This window comes from Labrus bergylta, chromosome 3 (genome assembly GCF_963930695.1).
Source record: "Labrus bergylta chromosome 3, fLabBer1.1, whole genome shotgun sequence".
Classification (NCBI taxonomy): Eukaryota; Metazoa; Chordata; class Actinopteri; order Labriformes; family Labridae; genus Labrus; species Labrus bergylta.
In genome coordinates, this window is record NC_089197.1 from 27,073,734 (window position 1) to 27,095,291 (window position 21,558).

The window sequence follows — 21,558 nt, forward strand, 5'->3', positions numbered from 1 at the left end:
ATTTGTAGCTGCGCGGGGGGGGGGGATCAAAGGGGGTTCAGAAGAAGTGGGTGTTACGTATTAATTAGCCGACTTAGAGGAGCCGAGTCATGTGACGCTGTCACAGCTTTAAGAGTCTAAGCATGGCGCTCGGTGTTGTGTGGTTTATCAGCACTGTTTTTACTTTTGTTCATTTAACACCATTCATTTTACTCGAAGGTAAGTGTCCTTTATTATGAAAGTTAATGCTAAAAGTTAGTCACTGCTGTCTTTACAGTTATGTCTGGTTGAAACGAGTTTAAAGACATTATAAGTGTTGACTCCGTTACTCATGGAGCTTTAACACAAATAGGCCAGCACTTGGCTAACTTTAAAATATATATTTTTCCCAACCTTAAATATCTTGCCTTCTCAGTCCTTTGCTTTAAAATAATAAGTATCAATCCTAAAATTAAACATTACACTTCCGCTGAAGAACAAGTGTATACCCTTCCTCAAAGTTGGGTTGTTACGGTTGTTACTAATACATTTGCATGGCCATGTTTCGGTTCTCTAAATTGTATTTATAGTTGGGCATTTATATAGTTGGGCATTTATATAGCCTGCGCATTTGTAGCCCATCAAAAATTGAAGTTATGTGAAGTAGAGTGCAAGTTTATTCTTGTCAGATAGGCCTCCATTAGGGAAGGTGAAAATGACACTTTAGCCCTGAATTGCAGTGAACACAGGATACAGAACGTATGAAGCACAAGGACCTCACATATGTTTGATAAAGGGAGTAAATTACATTTCCTCATATAGATGACTGTAGAGCTAAAACTGAGAGTTTGAAATGGACATTATCTGCTGCTCTTCTAACTGATTGCTTCATTTTTGCCTTCCAGAGGAACATCATTTCAGTCAGTGGATGTTACAGGTACAGTGAAAACAAAGTGACTGAAAATTAGCTCCGTACAGTTCTATTATGTGATTTTAAACATATTAAAAGGATATTTCTTAACTTAAACAAATGACTATTCTGCTCTTTTCGACTTGCAGCACAACAAAGTTTATGAAAAAGAGGAGTTTTACCACCGACTCCAAATATTCACAGAAAATAAGAAGTTCATTGATCATCATAATGCAGGGAATCACTCCTTTACAAGTAAAGTACAGTTCTTCACTTTCAAACTGTACATTTTATACGGTTACTAAATACATGCACTTTCTCACAAAGGTTTGAATCTGTCCTTTCTAGTGGGACTCAATCAGTTCTCAGACATGTCATTTGAGGAATTCAGGAAATGGTACCTCCTGACACAGCCTCAGGTATGACGCGTTTTGTAATACAGCACATTTGATGCAGGGGTTACACTCCCTTTACAATCCTTTGATTTACGTCTCCTCTAGAACTGCTCAGCTACTAAAGGGCAACATGTCAGCAGGACTCGTCTGAACCCCTCGTCTAAAGACTGGAGGAAGAGAGGGAACGTCGTGACTCCTGTGAAGAACCAGGTATTTGAATGTAGTGCTGCTGAACTGCCTACTTCTAGAGGGAGAACTAATATGACAAGGACCTTGTATGCCATCCTAATGGCATTATTATGCAGGGCAGGAACAAAGTGTGTCCTGTTAAAACAACTCTGAAAAAGTTCAATCAAATAATGTAAAAGTGCAGTGGCGACATTGATCAAACTTCTTGATGTGTCTTGACTTATTTGAGAGTTAATAAGCTACGCTGAGGAAACAAACACAGCAGAAAGTGTCCCCTTTTTTAAATGTTATGCTGTATTCTATTATAGGAGTGTTAATTATAAGTTACACTGAGTCCTCAGATAATAGTGCGCTTGTTAGAGAGGGGGTATTAACAAAAAAGTGAATTATATTCCTCATAACTACATACAGTATTCTATCATCAACAAATAAAATGTCTGTCAGGGACACAGGTCGGTGACTTCATACAACTTTCACAAGTAATTGAGCTTTGTGTGTGAAATCAATAGAGTTCCTCTTAAACATCAGTGTTTGAGCTATGTTGTGTGTCTGTATTTGTAGGGTCACTGTGGAAGCTGTTGGACCTTCTCTACGACTGGTTGTTTGGAGTCTGTAAATGCTATCGCTACTGGGAAGCTAATACCTCTGGTGAGATTAGTGTGAAGCCTGCCTAGTTATACACAACACACACATTTTGGGTTTGAAGTGCTCTCGCACTGTTTTATTATGATTTTTCTTTTTTAAGCTTAATGCATTTTCCCTTCTCCGTCAGTCAGAGCAGCAGCTGATAGACTGTGCCCATGCCTTTAAGAACTATGGATGCCTGGGGTAAGAATCATGAATTTATTATCATACGTTGTTAGTTCATTATAGCTACGTCACATTATACATACGTTTTTGTATATACTAGTGTGTGAGTCTTCAACTTGTTAAAACACTAATTTGTTTCAGTGGGCTCCCCAGCCAGGCGTTTGAGTACATCAAATACAACAAGGGTCTTATGGCAGAGGAGGACTATCCTTACAAAGGCCATGTATGACTTGTCTAGATCAATGCCTCATAAATATTTGAATGTTAAACACTTTATCAATTAATTAATTTTGTCCATCCTCTCATAGGAAGAAACCTGCGATTTTAAGCCTGCACATGCTGCTGCTTTTGTCAGGGATGTTGTCAACATAACCACTGTGAGTAAACAAGTGCTTACATATTTGTATGCAAGTGAAATTAACCACGGTGTAAGGACTGCGTGCTTAGGGTCAACATTAAAGCCTGGAATGAATTCAATATATAAAAAGACAAAGCCTATGTGATGATTGTCGGTCTCACACAGGGAGATGGAGATTTGAGAACAGAAATCTATTATTAATTATTAGATATGTGTGTGTTATAACTACAGCTGCACACATCAACCTGAGTTGCTGGTGCATGTTTTTGAATCGATTTGGTATCAAAAGGATTTTTATCTTTGTCACAACTGATGTTAAACAAAGGACATGAACACATTTTACAAATGTAAGAGACAAGTGTTGTGTTTGTAACTACATAAGGATAATGTATAGGCGGACACAGAGCTCGTCTTAATGCAGGACTGCAGGTTACAGAACCACACACATATCAATGCACTCATGCGAACACCTATCAGATGCACTGTAGAGCACAAGGGAGGATATAACTGTGTAGAAAATTAAGTCCATACACTACGACAACAATCAGTAATTTTGATATAAGAAATTATTTTTTTTTAAATTATATTACTGAATGTAACTATACGTCTCCGTTGGACAACTTTTACTTACATTCTGATATTCTGGGTGGCTAACCTTGTTCTTGAAATACAGAAACTTTAGCAGCAGGCATTATTTTTGGAATTGATTTGTATGAAGATCTCTACGCTTGTGTCCCCACAGCATGATGAGAAAGCCATGGTTGACGCTGTGGCCTGGCTTAACCCTGTGTCCTTTGCCTTTGATGTCACAGCTGATTTTATGCACTACAAAGAAGGTGTTTACTCCAGGTGAGCTAAGGACATCCTTCACAATACAAAACCCTTGTGTTAATACTACTGTTGTTCACATACAAATCCTGGTGAGAAAGGACAGCAAGCACATTGTTATTACAATGTACAATGTAATACAAAAATGAAAGTTTGTCCATTAATCCACCAGCACAGAAGTTATTTATGCATGGTTGAGGATTATTGTACTAAAATGCCTCCTAATAAAAACTCTAATGACAGAAATCGTATTACCCCTTCATTATAGCACAATGCATATTTCAGATTTCAACCTCCTCTGAAATCTGAAGTATTATGAAAATGCGTTTTTACCTCTGTACCTTTTTTTGAATTTGTTATACTATTATTATTATTTTATTTGTGTCAGTGTTGGTTTCAGATTAGAGTGATGATCAGTATGAAAGTTCTCAGCTTCCACCTTTAAATAAAGCAGCTATTCATAAGTTTGCTCATTTGTTACACAGCTAAAGTTAGGGGTATTTATTGTTACACTGTCTGTTTTTATTACCAGAGAATACTGAGAATAACATTTAAGCCATATGTAATGCTTTGGGACAATGGAGACTATGATGGCAGCTTTTGAAGTTTTAGATCTTAAATTCAATTTCTTTTTTATATTTCCTGTTTCTCTGTGTCTTTGAACAGTCCTATAATTATTGTTATAAAAGGTGACACAGCACACCTTTACAAATGCATGGATAGCTGCCCACTCACTCTCCAAATGACATGTATCCTATTGATCCAAAAGCACGGCTGTTTTCTCTTTAGCTTGCAGTGTGAGAAAACCGCAGACAAGGTGAATCATGCAGTCCTAGCTGTGGGTTACGGAGCTGAAAAGGATGGCATGCTGTATTGGATTGTGAAGAACTCTTGGGGCACAGCCTGGGGAATGGACGGGTAAATATAGTCTGTGCCAGCATGTGCATTTCAGTGTGATGCTTTGTTACAGTTGTTGAAGGATCATGGTCACCTCTTTTTCTCTTTCTGACAGATATTTTTTGATCAAGCGAGGAGAAAACATGTGTGGACTGGCTACGTGTGCGTCCTACCCTCTCGTTTAGTTTATGGAGTAAGTAAGCAGGACTGATGAAAATATCATCCAGCGACATCATCAATTGAGTGACAGTTAGGGAACGTTTTTGTTTTAATGTTCACTGAAGTGTTTCAAGGGAAAGTTTGGTTTCCCAATATAATGTACAATATGTGTAAATGTTCTCACTCGTTCCTCATAAGGAATAAAAAAGAGAGATGGAAGGAGAAAAAAATGTATAAAGTACTGTAAACAAACAATCACATATGTGTATTTTACATTCAATACGTTGTATGATGTATTTTTAAAAATCCTTTTCAGGAACGTTTGTTTTACAATATCATGATCACATATGAAAGAAGCTCAGGGCTACTCAGATGCAACATTATTATCCTTTCAAACATGATGCCTTTACTGGGTTAATTAGATGTATTTTTGTGTACAGTGTCTTCAAATAGTTGAAATAAATCTGTGTCACCATCACCATTACAAGTGAAGTGTTTTTGTATTGAAATAACCTTTAGGAAGCTGTTTTCATTCATCAGTTTTTATTTTGTAGTTCATATTGTGAGTGTTGTGAAGCAGTTTAGACAGTTACTGGAAGTAGTCAGCTAAACAAGTAAATAAATAAACAAGTTATTGTGAGAAATTGCCTGGTGTTACACTTAGCCGTAAGATCTTGTTATGGCAGATCAGCCGTGGTTCATAAACATGTTTTTCCCTTAGTTTCCTCTTCTGGGCCCTATGAGGTAAAGTCAGGAGTGAAAATAAGTTCATGTTTTCTATTGCAACTTCGTTGACTAGAGTGCTATTCTGTGACTTGCTCAAAGTTTTAAAAAAAAAGTGAAATAAGTTAATTAATAAGATAGTCTTTCTCTGAGGGCTCATCAAGAAGTTGGCCCAGATGTCAATCATTGTGCATTTCCAAGTTTTTATGATAAATTAAAAAGGATAACCTGATAGTCCACTTAATCATATGAATGTTATTATTTTGGGGCTTATATGTATAGTAAAAAATATTGACTTCAGATTCCTGCCACTGATGTAACCCATTTCTACCAAAGGATGGCGACATTTTCCCAGACTGGTGTAGAGAGATGAGGTGAGGCGCTAACTGGCTGTTTGCAGCAGAAACCCGCCTTTTATTCTGACGACATAATAAATCCAACCAATGAGCTGATAGAACTCTGTTTCGCAACAAAGAGGGGCGGGGCTACTTACAAAACAATTCCAACATGTGGCGCGAATTGACTTCAAAGCCTTCATTTATCGTCAGTCACTGTATGAAGTCTGTTGTTATCATTTCGTGCAGGTTTCTTGAAGAAATACATAAAACCTTCTGATAAGTGGACGATATGACGACAAGACGAGCAAAACGCCGAGCTGTGGTGAAGGAAGAGGCTCCTCCTTCACAAGAGCTACTTGTGAGTTGTTGAAACTTTTCAGTTTCCGATAGTCGCCTGAACTCTCATCTGAATACTGTAAACTAGAAACTGGATAACTTGCACTAGTATAGTAGCTAAAGTAATTGAATAATATTTTAAAACCAAGGTAAACGAGCATGATTCAAAGGGAGGTTAGTGGGCTTTGAATTTGTGAGTAGGATATGTGTCGCCAAACGTCTTCAGCACTTGTGTAATTCAACATTTATTAAAGTGTTAGTTAATTATGCACACCTGGCAGGAGTTGACCCCTGAGGATGTCGAAGAAACAGTTCGAAGATCCTCTCGGACCGTCCTGGCACCGAAACGTCTCAAATACTCTCCTGAAAACAGTCCAGCTCAAACATCCAGAGATGAGAAGGTAAGAAACACCTCATAGAAACATAGAAACTTTGTAACAGTCCAGCTCAAACATCCAGAGATGAGAAGGTAAGAAACACCTCACAGAAACATAGAAACTAACGGTGAGTAACACATGTTTACATTTTTTTTTTTTTTATATATATAGAGAACCAAAACACACGATGTCAAGAACAGCCAGAACAAGCGAGAAGACATTAAGAAGGAAGAGGGTGATATTGAAAATGGTGATGTGGAGCACACATCTGTAAGTATCGAAACTATCAAACGATTGACTATCTTTGCAAAAAAAAGTCTTAAATGTGTATCAAAAATGTGAGTGACATTGTGTCGTTGTGTAACCCAGGGTGGACACGGAGAACTTTCAGAATATGAACTGGAGCGCCTGGAGAACATCAGACATAACCAAGCATTTCTGTCCTCTATCAACTTGTTCCAGGTAATAAGACAATCACATCGTTCACTCTTCTCACAGGAAGTCAGCTACACTTGGTCATTAGGGCGAGACAGTATGTGTCCAAACAAGCAAAGCAAAAGATAAGAGTAAAAAAATGTTAACTTTGTCATTACGTCACTGTCAATATGCTGGTAACTTAGATGGTGTATATGTAATGTCATATTGCAAATTTAAATCCTTGTTAACAATAATTGTTTGGGATTTTTCTCTAGTTTATATTTCTATTTTGTTAATACTTTTTAATTAGTTTATATACGGCTGATTTGTTAGTTTAGTTTACTTTTATTTTGTGAAAATTCTTAGTTGAAGTTAACTTTGTATTAGTTTGTGTTTTTTGTCCCTGCATTGTAAATTGCATGAGGTAATGGGTATTTAAAAAATAGTTTTGTGTGTCATCAAAGGCAACTGAGGAGTTGAAGCAGTTATCACGACCAAAGCCATCACAGAGGGGTCTCGTAAGGTATTATTGACAGTCTTTTCAATTCAACGTATTAGGCCTTCTTACATCTTTTCAATCAAGAGGGTTTCCTTTTTCCGATGTCACACAACTCAGAGTGGATATCTTTGGAATTTCTGATCGTTGGTCATTTTCATTAACAAAAAAAACTCTTAAAAAAATTCAGAGATTTGCTCTAGAAGTCAGTGTCATGTTCAGTGTTGGTTTTGGCAGGTCTCAGACTACTGTGAAGGAAGCGCTGCCAGCTCGGAAATCCCTCCGTCTCCAAAATAAAGAGGCAGAGGTCCTGACCCTCCCCCCTGAACCCAGGGGGATGCTGGTCTATGAAGAGGTGGATACATTTAACCAACTATAAAATATACAGCAATCATCATTAAATGTCTTTCTGTGTCTTCAACATGTTCAACTGTTTGTCTTTGTTATTCTTTGCTATTGTTACTCACTTTAGTTATTTACTTGTTTTATAGTCTACTCCTCTAAAGAAGCCTCCTGGCCCTCTGCCCATGGATCCCATCAACATGGAGGAGGGAAGCAAGCTGCCGTCACACCTTATTCAGCTCTGCTCAGAGGTGGGAGCAAACTTCCTTGGTTATTGTAATTTTTAATTTATTGTAATAGTCCATTACATCCTGGCATTTTTTTTTATTCCTGAAGAATTTACTTTACCCAAAACTGCCTTCATGCAACTCTAAATCGATTTTGATTGGTATGCCTTCCACAAAAATTAGGTGAAATATAGTCAATTCAAAAACTGGCTTCATGTTAGCAACCTTTCCTTTTTAAAGTAGTAATTGTTGTTTAATACGACTTCTTCATAATCAGTTTGTACATTTGAACATGGCCTTCTCTCTTCGTAGGATTCAGCACAAGAAAAAAAGCCGCAGCTTGCCCTGAAAGAGTAAGATTTTAAGATTTTTATTCTACATTTTACTCATTGCTTAACTTGCTATGAAGGTTTTTGCAAACGGTTACCAAAGTTCATGAAGCGGTTGGTTTAAACTACACTCGTGTCTTCACGCAGGTACTGCTCAGCTCTGAAGAGCATGAGGATATCTGAGGAGAAAGTTGCTAAAGTGGTGAAGGATCGCATCTTCTCTGCTGCCTTCCACCCCTGCTCAAGCAGCCTTCTAATGGCTACAGGAGACAAGTGGGGCAAAGTGGGACTCTGGAAGCTTGTGAGTTTTCTTTTCTCTGTTTTACAGAGGGTTATTTGACCACTTGAGGTTAGAGCACAGGGCTTCAAAACAAGCAATAGGCAACACAAATGAAGTATTATAATCACACATTAGTATACAAAAATGGACAAGTCTGTCGTTGGAGTTGATTTTCTCACCAATTCTTATAGGCTAATGTTTTAGAACTAGATTGGTCCATCACTATTTTTTGGACTCATAAGCAAAGTACACATTGATGTTCTTCATTCATTTTCTGTCTAACTTTCTCTGGTATTTCTGGAAGCAAATTGTCAAACTGTCATACATTAGTGCCCTTCAAGAAAACAAGTGTCATATCATACTTAACGTGTATCTGTTCAGGGTGGTGAATGGGGCAGTGATGGTGTGCTGCTCTTTGAGCCTCACACTCGTCCAGTGGTCTGTATGGCATTCTCAGCAGCTCATCCCACCCACCTGCTCAGCCTCAGTTATGACGGATCACTGCGCTGCATGGATGTAGAGAAGGCCTGCTTCGATGATGTGAGATGACTGAGATTACTCCATAAATATGTAATTCTTTTAAAATTCACATTGTTAAAAATTCTAAGTCTCCTTCTTCACCTGTTTATCTACATGGACATTGTTTTAGGTGTATGACATTGGTGATGGTCTGAAGACGTTTGACTTCATGTCACATGACTGTTCCACACTAGTGGTTGGCAGCTGGTTTGGAGAAGTTGCCATCGTGGATAGACGAACCCCAGGGTAATGTTTTATTGTTGATGGTGAATATTGTATGATATGTTTTTCACCTGCTTCCATCATGTCTGAACATTTTATAAACAAGCTTGTATTTAATTTCTCTGCAGAAACTCGCACGAGTCCCTTCACTCATTGGACCCCAAAGCCCTACGCTGTGTCAGTGTCCACCCGTTACAGAAGCAGTACTTTGCTGTGGCAGAAAACAAGTATGTCAATAAGAGTTTCATTTTCTTGGATTGATCTAAAACAGTTCTTCTTTTATGGGTCATTTAGTACAACATTTCTGTTTGGATCTTGCCTGCAGGGTAGTGAGTATTTATGACAGCAGATGCTTGAAGAAGACAAACAGCCCGTCTGTCTCCCAGCTGAATGGCCACTCTTTGAGCATATCCAGTGCTTATTTCTCCCCTTGTACAGGAAACAGAGTTCTCACCTCCTGTATGGATAACAACATAAGGTAAAGCCAGCTCAGCACTTTATATAACTTTGTTGAACTTACAGGCGAGTATTGTCAAATCTAAGCTCAATGCCTATCCTGAACTCCTTTGACAGAATATATGACACTTCTGCGATGACCACCAAATCTCCCTTGTTGTCATCTATCAGGTACATATTTCTGTTTCACTCTGCCCTATTTTTTTCCTTCTTTCTGTGCTGGAACAATCGGATAAAACATACAAATACAAATCTGCCTTTTTAGACACAACATGCATACAGGCCGATGGCTGACTAAACTATCAGCAGTGTGGGACCCCAAACAGGAAGACTGCTTTGTGGTGGGGAGCATGGAGAGGCCTCGGAGGGTGCAGGTGTTCCACGAAAGCGGCCAGCCCCAGCACTCCTTCATTGATGATGAGAACCTTAACACAGTGCTGTCTGTCGTTGCTTTTCACCCAACAAGGAATGCCCTACTGGGCGGCAACGCGTCAGGACGCCTGCATGTCTTCTCTGACTGAGAGAGAGACCAAAATGTGTACGAGTGAGACCCCTGTTTAACTTCAGCTGGACAGAAAGAACAAGTAAGGAAGAGCAGCTTATGTGACCACTGAACACTGCATGTTCCTAGGGACGTTGCACATACACACTTAAATATTCAAAGTAAAAGATAACTGTATCTGAATAAATTCTAAACATTTTCTACCTTAGTATTCACAACACAATGCACATCTATCCCTACACTGGATAGTCATAACATGGAGCAGCGAGCCGTGGTGCATCCCGCAGTGAAATCTGTCAGCCTCAGAATTTGAGGCACCATCTTTAAATGAAACATTTTCCCCTTTTTTCTTTGTTCTCTTGTTTAACAATAACTTGTTCAGGTTCATTGTTTCGTTCTGCTTTTAAAATAACAGTCAGGACTACTAAGTTGAAATAGAGCCATTCAACAATCTGAGACAAGGTTTTTGATAAGGTTCTAGTGATCTTTGTGTGTAGAAGTTTTATTTGGCTTCACATTATAAAATCCTAAAGATTTTTCATTTTTAAAACCACTTTTGGTCAATGTTGACTTAAAATTGTCAACTCTTGAGAACTTAATTTTTATACAGAAAAAAGGTTTGAAAACACTGGAGTTGCACTGAAGGTGGAAGATGACTTACTGTTAGGCCTGAAATATGTTTTAGATGTTGCTTCTTTTCTGTTCCTGTATTATCAGTTTCTTACATTCCAATTGTCTTACAGAACCATTGCAATCCTATTAACTGGTTCTCTGTTATTTCTGTTGAAAGGACAAAGTGTGACAAGCGCCTGTTGTAAAATAATGTCCATGTTTTTTTTGTTTTTTTGTTTATTTGGCGCTCCTAAAGCAAAAACAATAAATATATAAACATTTTTATACCAAATACTGAGTATGATTGCACTTCATGTTATCAGCTGTTGTTCCGTTGTTACCATAAGATGGCAGCATGGTAACAAATTGTGTGTGTGTGTGTGTGTGTGTGTGTGTGTGTGGAGGAGAAGCATCAGAGACACATGAAAAACATGATAAAGAACTGATGGTGGTTGTACAGTTTCCTGTTCCTGTTTGATCTGTGGATTTAAGATTGAACCTATAGCCACAGTAGCTGCCAGATGTAAAGAAAAGATCATTTATTTGTAAATAGATTACACCAGTCTTCAGTCAGTGATTGGAAATAAGCAGTCTTGTTTGAAGGTAAATGCAGAACACATGCTTACAGACACATCTCCATGTCAAGGTCCATGGTACAGGAAGTCAGCTTTACAGTCAGACCACATCTGAGCCTTCTCCGTTTACACAATTCAGTTAAACTAGACTGGCACCTCCCGTGAGAACTAGAGTTGCCTGTCCATAGAGCTGTAACCACTATTTATCACTGTGCAGGTTTAAGGGAACTGAAACAGATTCTAGCAGTAAAAACAAAAGATGTCGAGCTGCATTGCAAAAATAACGAGTCAGGTAGTTGGGTTTGCTACTTCTGCTTTTTTTTTCTTTTTTAAAAAGGATAAAAATACAAACCGTCTTTGTGTGGAGTCGCTCCAGAGTCCAGTGAAAATGTCTCTTCTGTTGCATGTGTTCATTTCATTAACACAAACTTTCACACAAAATATGCATCTACTCCATTTCTATAAACGTAGTCAAGAAAAGCAGTCCATGATTAGGAAATAACCAAACAGGATTCAAACATTTTCACTAGAGATACTTCAGAGGAGTATCTTTGACCCTCCTAGGCACCACTCCTTTGACACATGCATCTACAGACAGTTTGACCTGCTGAAGGGATTCAAAATACATTTTCTAGAAACAGTTTGTACTTTATAGTTATTCAAATTCATTCATTACCTGTAATATTTATTGCTCAAATATGTTAATTGTTTTCAATACGTATTTGTTCAAATAGTAGGAAGGAGAGGGTAAATCTGCGTCTGCTGGGCTTTTTTTTCATACATGATCCTCTTTCACCTACAGACCCATCTGTGTTATAGCAAAGTTCTGATTCAAATCTGACAACCATCTGCAATGTATGAGAGTTACTGAATCTAAGAAGATCAAAACATGACAAAAAATACTTAAAGCCAAGATATTCAATTGTACAGGGATTCTCAAAGTGCTCTGAGAGATCAACTTATTCAAGATAAAATGCAATACTGTTAAAGTAACTTTCCAGACTGCCTACAGGCTGCTCATCCTAAACTCCACAGCTAATCACTCCTCCTCATACAGTCGTCTTGCTGCAACAACACAACCATTTGAATTTTAGATCAGCCTACAACTACCACTGACACAGTATATGCTCTCTCTCTAATCAGCTACTTGTAGGCTTGTGAGAAGGACCAGTAGTCACGAGCGGACTTGAACGGTAAAGCTGTTGATTGCTCTTGGCATGTAAAGACACACTGCAGGTTAAATAATAAGTATACTTAATTATAAGGCTGGAGAGGGACAGCTTACTTATCTACAGTTTCCATCTGTTGACATAAACAGCAGACAACAGAGGATTCTTTGGTAGGTGTAATGAAGCAGATCGCAGTAGGACATAAACATGACAGTATGTCCACTGTAAAAACAGAATGTTCAAGGACACTAAAAGTCACTGTGAGGACATCTCCAAGTGTTAATGAGTCATCAGTTTGTACAAAAATGGGAACAGGGACGAAACATATTCAAGGTTTGCAGTAATCTAAAGACAGCAGGGTTAAACAAAGGTATATTACCTTCACTTAGCATAAAATGAAGCTCTCTTAACCGTACACTGTGGGAAATAACACAAAACTCTGCACTTTTCAAAGGTAAAACAATGTCACATACCCTTAATAAAAAAAGATCTTTGCTCTTTATTATGGACAATATTGCACATTGAGATGAACCCCTTCTGAAGAGTGCAGGAGTCAAAGATCTAACCAAACACCTCACTATCACTACAGCACTAGCTCACATAGTCCCCTCCCCTTTATAACTACTGTCAAAGTAACTACAGCAAAGTGACAACATTTTCCTTACACAGATGCTGATTGTAGCTATTAGCATAACTTGGCTCCTATTTTATAAAGTCAGTAAACTTAACACCTTCAGTACTTACTTAAATCCTTATATTGCATCCTTAATTTAAAGTCATTGGACGATGAAGCCTTATTGGTGCTCTAGATAGAGGACAGACATGGTGACATGAGCACATTGTTAATGGACGTCTGATCACAAATTAGGTCACACTTCTTAGAAAAATAATGCTTCAGTCTCACTCGGCAGCAGCACCGATATCACCCCTATGTCAAATAGATACAGCGACTCATGTTGAGCATTTGATTGATTAAAGAATTTCTGGACTGTGTGCCCCATCAGGATAAGTTAACAAAGTCTGGAGTCTTATTGCCAAATATACCAAATATTGATTAAAAGAAACTAGTTCTGTGGAAAAGCATTTGACTCAAGGCTGATCTACATTCAGTAAGGGCTGCTCAATTTTTACATTTCACACTTCCTCTGACCCCAACATACTAGCTTAACTCAAACAGCCGTTTTCAATCTCATAGCTACGGCCATAATAACACTGTGCTGAAATGAACATGGTGGTTGACTTTGAAGTATGAAAAACAAGATGAGCTAGAATGGCCCTCATCTAGTTTGCTCTAAACTTTACTCAAACACTCAGGTCACACAACAACACACACCCAAACTCTTCAGGTCCTTCTGCCCTACGACAAACATATAAATCAATACAAAAATAAAGGCAACTATTATATGTGGTTAAATCAGTGAAGTCAGTTTGACTTTCCTTTCCCTTCCAGTGTTTGAACAACACCCTGTTATTGTGATTTTGTGTAAAAATAAAATTTCCAAAGTAAAATGTGATATCTCTCCTCGCAGTAATGGTGAAAAATATTACACAAGGTTCTTCAGGGGACAGAACGTGGCTTGTGACAGGAGATTCATCCTGGGAGAATCAGATTTTTCCCAGACCTCTCTCCCAGCTGTCTGTCTTTGTTGTGTCCCATCTCCATCAGTGGAGGACTGTGAAGTTTCTTACAGGTTCTACATCTCTGCCTCAATTGCTGATTAGAAAACCTCCCATCCACCGTAACTTACAGGCGAACCAGCGCCGCAGAGGGCAGAAGTATTCAAAGTGGAACTGCTGGAATTCAGGCGTCTTGCGGATGTCTCTCAGGAAGGCAATATCCAGGTCTGACTCTGTGAGCATGATAAGGAGGAGCAGCAGGGCAAACAGCAGTCCGATGGTGACCAGGAACAGACGCAACACGCTCAGGATGAACTTGTTCAGCTCCTCCACGTCGCTCGATGAGGACGGCTTGCTCCTCCCCTTACGCAGCGCTCTCCTACCCGAGGTGAACTCAGTCCCCTGCCCCCCCTTTGATGTACCCGCCTCTGAATCTTTATCCTCATCAATGCCTGAGGGAGCGCCGTTCAGGTGTCGAGCAGAAGGCATCTCCATCCTGTGTTCGGCCACAGGTGTAGGCAGCACGCTGTCTGAGGGGCAGTAGGCCTCGTCAGAGATGACTGCAGATGTGCTCGCCTCGCTGCCGTCCACCAGCTGGCCCCGAGAAGACATGAAGGATTCGCCATGGGAGACGGAGCGAACAGGTGTGGAGTGGGCGCTGTCTCTAAGCGACTCCAGACCTGAAGACGCAAAGCAGAGGAGAGCACATGGTAAAGAAGATATTTTATAACTGGGAGGTATTGTTGTAAGAGTGTTTCACATTCAGAGGGAGAATCTGATGAAACGTCGTTCCTTAGACAGACATTATATGAGTTTAAGAAAAGAACAGATAATACATCTTGTAGGTATGTATGTGCATATTAAGTATAAGCTAAGTAGAATGAACATACAAAATATATATTGTCACACTTATTTACCATACTAATCAAAAAGACATCATATAAAAACATCAAAGACACATCCAAAAACCATACAGGATGAATCTGTTGTATATGTTATATCTAATATGTATATATGTAATATGAACATTATAAATGTGTTTCTTCTAGGACAATTGGAATATTTGACCACACCTGCCATCTTAGTGCCTATCAGCCTATTGGTGTTTAAAGCCATATATATATGTTGGTGTGGTCACCTAAAGAAGACCTCTGGTCGAAACATTGTGATTTTGACAAATTCAAACTTTTTATGGCATTGGAGCAAGTGTGCAGGACTGTCTTCTTCTTCTTCCTCAGTCTGCTGTTTTTGCACGGCCCAGCACCTATGTGATGTGCGTGTAACAGCCTCCTTTTTTGCTGAAAAATGTGCCAAAATTAACAATTCTAATAAAGCCCTATGGATAGAATTAACTGTTTTTAAATGGTCAATCTGCCATGATCTTTTAAAGAAACTGATCCTGTCCCGTAAACTATGTCAAAGCAAATACTTTCAAAAGGCAACTCCAACCTGGGATTAGACATGACGCATTAAAACAACCTCTCTAAGAACTGTTACTTAATTGGAGAGAAGAAGATATAAAACATTACACTTTGATAGCACTGCATTCAACTTTAACAATCTATTATTTTCAAATTCCATATTTTTATGTGTTATAAACTTTGTTACTCTTCAGAAAAAAAAACAGAAATTGGGCCAATTCCAAGATCTTCTGCACTGCTCCTTTCAACATCACCCACCTTAATGGCCATAAAGTAATCAGGAACCACACAAAGGCAGCGGTCCAAAATCCTTCAAAATAAAACCAGCTTTGTTGTTTTTTACCTGCACTGTTGGCTGGTGGGCTGCATCCATAGACTTGGGGAGGGACAGCTAGCCTGGAAGGGGTCCTGGAGCTCTGTCCAGACCCAGAACCAGAGCGTGAAGTGGAGGAACCCCCAGAGAGGGCAGGAAAGAGCGGTAGGACCCCCAGAGCTCTGCCCAAGAGTCGGGGTCCCAGAGACAGCACGCGTACGTTTACATCTCTGTAACAGTGGTTGATCATCCGCAAGTGAACGTTGACCTTGGTCTTGATCCGAATCAGACACTTCACCATGATTCAAGGAGAGTAGAAACACTCTTGTCTATTCCTGACTGTGCTCCAGGACCCTTCTGCTGCCCTCCTTTTTGTCCTTGTCTATATCTTACTGAAACGACCTCTCCTCTGTCGCCTGCTGTCCCTCTCAGTCTCTGACTGTGGCTGGCTATGAAGCAGCTAGCTAAGGAGCCTCCACATACTGGCAGTCAGGCAGACAGAAAAGATAGAGAGCGAGACAGACACAGAGTGAAAGACAAGGCCCGGGAATGTGGACCACTTGTGCCACAGTTCACCTCGTCCTTCCCTGCTGTCAGCAGTGACACATGCCGGGGCCCTGACAGCGGGAGCTATTTTCAGACTGAGATATTATTACCAGTGGAAATGCCAGCACAGAGCGACAGGACAAAACACAGGGGGTTTGTTTTTGTGTTGCTACAGTGGAGTGCAATGTCGGAGCATGCTCCCCATGTCAGTGACATGAAGGGGGGCCCGTTTGACAAAATATATTTTTTTTATGGGGAACAGGCTATATAATAAGTTTAGTCAATATAAGCCAGGCTGGTCATTTGAGAGCTAAATTACTCACAGTGGCAGCATTGACAAAAGGTTAATGGCCTGTCGGAGGGTGGAGGGGGCAGTAAGTGCCCTTTATGAACAGACAGGATGACTTGCTCATGTCAAAATAATGTCTGAGGCCACAGGCTGATGGGTTCACTGTGAGAGTGTGGTTGATGTCTGATACAGAGAGTCCACATCCAAGGAGTAAACAGATATCACACTAAATAAAGAGGATGGACTGACACTCAGGAGTGTTGGATTGTTCATATTAGCTACCTGATTAATTTAAGAAGTGGAACTACACTCCAGATTTAAAAAAAGGGCAAATGCACAAGTGCTCATAGCCTGCTTTCTTTCTAATAAGAAAAAGAAACAACTTCTCTCCAGATTTCACTTTGTTCCATGAAGTTCATGGTCTCAGTGTATAGTTTCTTGTTAGTTTTTTTTTCTTTTGTGATATAACTTATGGTCACATTTGGTAAAGCTGTGTACACTTTAGAGATTAGATAACTTGTGATTGAGAAGATGCTACCTGAAGAACCGCTAGTTCAGGAGTCACCTGCTCATTTTAAATTGTATAATAGTATAAGTGAAACGTTACTGTGATATATATGGATGAACATAAGATATACGGTTGATAGATTATTTTTTGTGACTATTGCAGATACAAACATAAAAAAAAAAAAAAAAAAACATGACACAGACAATTATATATATAAAAAAGTTAACAAAGTTCTCTTCTTGATATATGATATAATTTATCACAAATAGGAATATATTCAGGCGAGGATGTTGTATGATGGGTTTTGGATAAGGTGTAAAAGTTCATCTGTTTGGATATTTCTGTAGAAAACAAACACTAAACTGAGAGACCTTCTCCACACTGAGAGAGGTGGTCTTTTGATTACTTGCTCAGCCGTGATATTATCAGAGAGCGTGAGGACTCGACCCCTGACCTTCCACAATCACTCTAGAAAGTATCAAATTGAGTTTTGTTTTTCTTACCCTCCATGATGGAGATGTGCACAGCTCTCCGCCTGGTCCGAGGCACACTGGTCAAACGAGGGCCGTGAGTGATGGATGGACAGCTCCTACTTGGCACCATGCCAGCCCTTCACAAAAAAACACATATATACACATATATAAATTAAAACATGAATGCATGATATGCACTTTGATAAGCCATATTTCATATTATTGTAGGGCTGCAGGCAGAGGTTGAAGGGATTCTGACCTGTGTATCTCAGGGGGGTCTCTCTTGATTTTGGCACTTTGTTCCATTACCTCTTTTGCAACCTTTCCACTAAGAATACAGAGAAATGAAAACTGTTGATACGCACTGAAACACTCGAGGAAGAATGACATTTTTTAGCCAAGACTTTTCGCGGTATGTAAGTATGTCATTAATATTCATGATTTGTTGTATGTTTCCAACAAATAAACATGAGTGAATACCTGTATCTGAAACGACTACCCTTGAAGAAGAGATTACTACTGGAAACAGTGCGGACTTGACTCGACTTTTCCAACCTAGGAGTAAATGGAAGGAGAACACAATACAGTTAAAATTATAAACATACCTAGCATGATGTTGAGTGTTTTTAGGCTCACATTTTGTGACTTACTTGTAAAATGCCTGATGCTCGACGCCACACTTCCACAGATGCTTACAGGCCTCAGGTGTAGGTGCAAAGTATGTCAGTATGATTTTCCTGTCCTGTAACACATTCAGTACCTTTAACGTACTTTATATCTATAAATCATATTTTAACCAGGTTCCTCATAATGACTTGCTCATCATGTGAAAATAAAATGCCAGCAGTCTTTTCTCTTACATGAACTGAGCTCATGGCTACATCCCCTCCCATGACTTGGCTCTATTGTCTGCTAAACTCCAAAGCTAACACACATTTTAATCCTATCATTTCACATCTACTATCTATTAAGAGATAGTTTCACTCAGCTTCACAGTGGCAATGTCTCCACACATAAAACAAGGCTAACCTCATTTAACTTCCTGAGCTCCAAAGACTAGGGAAGGAACATATTAATAATGCATACACATACCTCATTCTGATTTGCATATATATGGAATGTCTTTGCTTCAAACTTGAGTTTGGTCACCTCGTCCCTGAGATGTAGACATGGACAGCACAAAGGACAGACAAGAGACAGAAGAAAAAGATGACAAACAGAAGACAAAGTGTAAGACAGTGAAATAAAGAAAACGGAAACAAGAGGACACAAAGGGAGATGAAGGGAAAAGAAGAGACAGAATTGGATTAAGGTGGTTAAATATTCAGTGAGGCTGGAGGCACATTAATAACACCAACAGTGTTTCATTTCTGTGTTGAAAAGTAGAGACATAAAGATTCCAGTCAAAGAAAGTCAAAAAACTAAAACTGCACATGATTTAAATAACAACTCTAAACAAACCAGTCAGACTCTGTGATTATGCAGCATCACAGCTAGTTGACTCAGCTGTCAACTAAAGGTCACCAACACCCTCCTGTATAGTTTCTTATTGTTTCTTTTTCAGTGCTTAGAATTTAAATACATTTGCAGATAAAGGAACAAGTTGGACCTACTGCACACACAGAAAAATATAAAGGGTTATTGTTTTGTTTAGATTTCAGGTGCGTGGAACTTTTGGCTCAGACTCTCAAAATATTCAATACGATTTAGTTTCTCAAGTCTGTTTTATTGCGACAATCCTATCAAAACACTTTGTATGCATTGTTAAAGATAGGGTATCTGTACATGATAGGCTGTATTTAATAATTAAATTTGATCCTGGTACTACTCAATCTAAAAAAACATGAAACAAATGTTTGGAACAACAATTCAATAGTTTGGACTGAAATGAATGATGACTGAAAGTTTTAAGATATTATCCTTTCCTTTTCTGGCAACTTAAAGATATGTTCAGAAGCACTTCTGTTAAAATAAAAAGTGTGAAGAAAAGTTGTTCTACAAGCTACTAATTAAAAGACGACACATAATAATGAAAAAGTAATTCTTACTCACTGCTGGCTTATATATCTGTTTTTAAAAGATCATTTAAGTAACTATGGTTGATTTAAATGTTGCGCCCTCTGTTGACTAAGCAGTTCCTCATATTGCTCTACTGATTTTGTTCATGCGTAAGTTGAATTTCTAACAGAAAGTCTCACCCTGACTTCTTCTAGATGAACATGTCACTCACTCAATCTCTTTGTCTGACACCTACCCTGCAGCAGGGGTTACATGCATTCAAAAGAATGATATAAAAATAGTCAGTCTTGTTGCTGTTGGACTTATTAGCTTTTGTAGGTAATAAAGAATCATCAGTATTCATATGTAGCTGAAAACACAGGAGCTCTAAATGAACTGGTTCATCTGAAACTTTTAGAATGACTTTTTTCTCATCAACAATTGACTACAAAGACTTTTCCACTTTATGGACATGTAGACACATTTTGTGCAAGTTGATTTATGGTTATCTCATTTATCAGTGTTTCCACTTTTCCCAGCTCATCTGTACTCACCATTTGAGGAAGTGAATCCTCCTGTTCCCCTGCAGCACAGTGAATCCAAAAGGAGTAAAAGCCAGAAAAGCTGGGTTCCCAGATACGTCCTGACAGGTAAACAAATCAATGTTTTTGGTTAACGCAGAATCTGAATTTCTTTTCTTGCACTTTTATTTTTGACTTTTCCCACATTTGCTCCAAAACATAAACATGAATAAGTCTAAATAAAGTAAAGAGAGCACCTTGCATGGATGAGGGTCCACCCCATACGTTTCTAACATCTGAGCCTTCTGGAGGAAGTTGAGCTCTGACGTTTCGGGACTCTGACCTCTGACAGAAAAAGAAAAGTTGGTTTTACTGGATGGATCCCAACCATCTGTCTACTCAAAGGACATTATTTGATAGAGCATTTTGCTTATCTTTCATTAACAAGATGAAGCCAAACTTTTTTTTGTTGAGAGATCACAAACCGGGCACATTCCCCTTCATATCACAAGCATAGAGCATATGGCTTGTTGATTACAATGTCCAAAGAATCTACTGCAGTTTGGACTTTGCAAACACAGCCCATCTGTTTTGTTTCTGTAAATAAGATTAATTGACCAGCAGAGTGTTTAACTGCCAGGTAAAACTGAGCAATTCATCTCTATCTGACACTCAAATATGGTCTCTGTGTTCAAACAATGAAGCTAAAGCTGACTCATTGTCAGTGACTTGGCTGCTCCTAATTGTGCCAGTTAAATGACTAAAACAATAATAATCATCTGACATCTGTGGAAGTTGTCAGCTTGTGGGCCGACTAAAAGAAATGTAGGTTGCGCTCTTGTTTTATGTATGCCTAGTAAAACTGGTGCATGGTCACAGATATTGCGCTCTGTTATAAAACATGGACGTGATTTCCCTCCATTATCTCTGTTCCACTCTCTCTTATCTTGAAATCAAATAACTATGTTAAACAAAAGAGCTCATTTATGAAAGTAGGAGAGACGTTTTCCTGTGCAGAGAAATAACCATGGTCAGATATATGCAGCTGTTCAAAACCACTGTCAACATCAGGTGGAAATGAACGATAGAGGGCAGTGCAGGACCAAGTCTTTATTAACTGTGTGTGCGTGTGTGTGTGTGTGTGTGTGTGTGTGTGTGTGTGTGTGTGTGTGTGTGTGTGTGTGTGTGTGCGTGCGCGTGCGTGTGTGTGTGTGTGTGCGTGCGCGTGTGTGCACGTGTGTGTGTGTGTGTGTAAGACGGAGACTACAAGCAAAGCAGTGAAAAAAGACAATGGTTTTACAAACAAACAGTAGCAGTTTGATTCTACCTTTAGGCTACTCATTATAACCTTTGATCCATGAGCACAGGTAGAACTTCAAAAAAACACTCGTGGTTTCAATCCCTCCACCTCTACACACCAGAGTTTTCATGAAATGGTTCAGCCTGTT

At 39.1% G+C, this 21,558-nt stretch overlaps 3 protein-coding genes across 4 annotated transcripts in view; 2 read left to right on the forward strand and 1 right to left on the reverse strand.

Annotated features, from left to right (window-relative positions):
• Nucleotides 1–47: 47 nt before the first annotated feature.
• On the forward strand, nt 48–4,985 carry LOC109995444 (pro-cathepsin H-like). Its single transcript, XM_065953071.1, has 12 exons — nt 48–198; nt 864–895; nt 1,018–1,123; nt 1,217–1,287; nt 1,369–1,473; nt 2,014–2,100; nt 2,225–2,280; nt 2,404–2,485; nt 2,571–2,639; nt 3,363–3,469; nt 4,238–4,366; nt 4,461–4,985. Exons 1-12 carry the CDS (start codon nt 123–125, stop codon nt 4,528–4,530), a joined length of 990 nt encoding a protein of 329 aa, XP_065809143.1. The 5' UTR covers nt 48–122; the 3' UTR covers nt 4,531–4,985.
• A 729-nt stretch (nt 4,986–5,714) lies between these two features.
• Nucleotides 5,715–10,972, forward strand: wdr76 (WD repeat domain 76). 2 transcript variants are annotated; one of them, XM_065953072.1, is made up of 15 exons: nt 5,715–5,923; nt 6,183–6,302; nt 6,450–6,548; nt 6,648–6,740; nt 7,160–7,220; nt 7,437–7,546; nt 7,683–7,784; nt 8,073–8,113; nt 8,237–8,390; nt 8,751–8,909; nt 9,019–9,134; nt 9,239–9,337; nt 9,436–9,588; nt 9,684–9,737; nt 9,832–10,972. In XM_065953072.1, the coding sequence occupies exons 1-15, from the start codon at nt 5,855–5,857 to the stop codon at nt 10,085–10,087; spliced, it is 1,686 nt and encodes a 561-aa protein (XP_065809144.1). In that variant the 5' UTR covers nt 5,715–5,854; the 3' UTR covers nt 10,088–10,972. The 2 variants fall into 2 exon arrangements, with proteins under 2 accessions (XP_065809144.1, XP_020507020.2); XM_020651364.3 differs by having other exon boundaries at nt 7,160–7,218; nt 7,429–7,546.
• Nucleotides 10,973–11,204: 232 nt separating this feature from the next.
• The window catches only part of LOC110001917 (FERM domain-containing protein 5), a 71,712-nt gene continuing 61,358 nt past the window's right edge, over nt 11,205–21,558 (reverse strand). Inside the window, exons 7-14 of the mRNA XM_020657519.3 lie at nt 20,368–20,455; nt 20,144–20,232; nt 18,684–18,747; nt 18,242–18,333; nt 18,072–18,146; nt 17,851–17,919; nt 17,622–17,728; nt 11,205–14,721 (exon numbers count right to left, since the gene is read on the reverse strand). Coding sequence (XP_020513175.1) covers nt 14,132–14,721; nt 17,622–17,728; nt 17,851–17,919; nt 18,072–18,146; nt 18,242–18,333; nt 18,684–18,747; nt 20,144–20,232; nt 20,368–20,455 — 1,174 coding nt within the window. The 3' untranslated portion in view covers nt 11,205–14,131. The remainder of the gene's footprint in view (nt 14,722–17,621; nt 17,729–17,850; nt 17,920–18,071; nt 18,147–18,241; nt 18,334–18,683; nt 18,748–20,143; nt 20,233–20,367; nt 20,456–21,558) is intronic.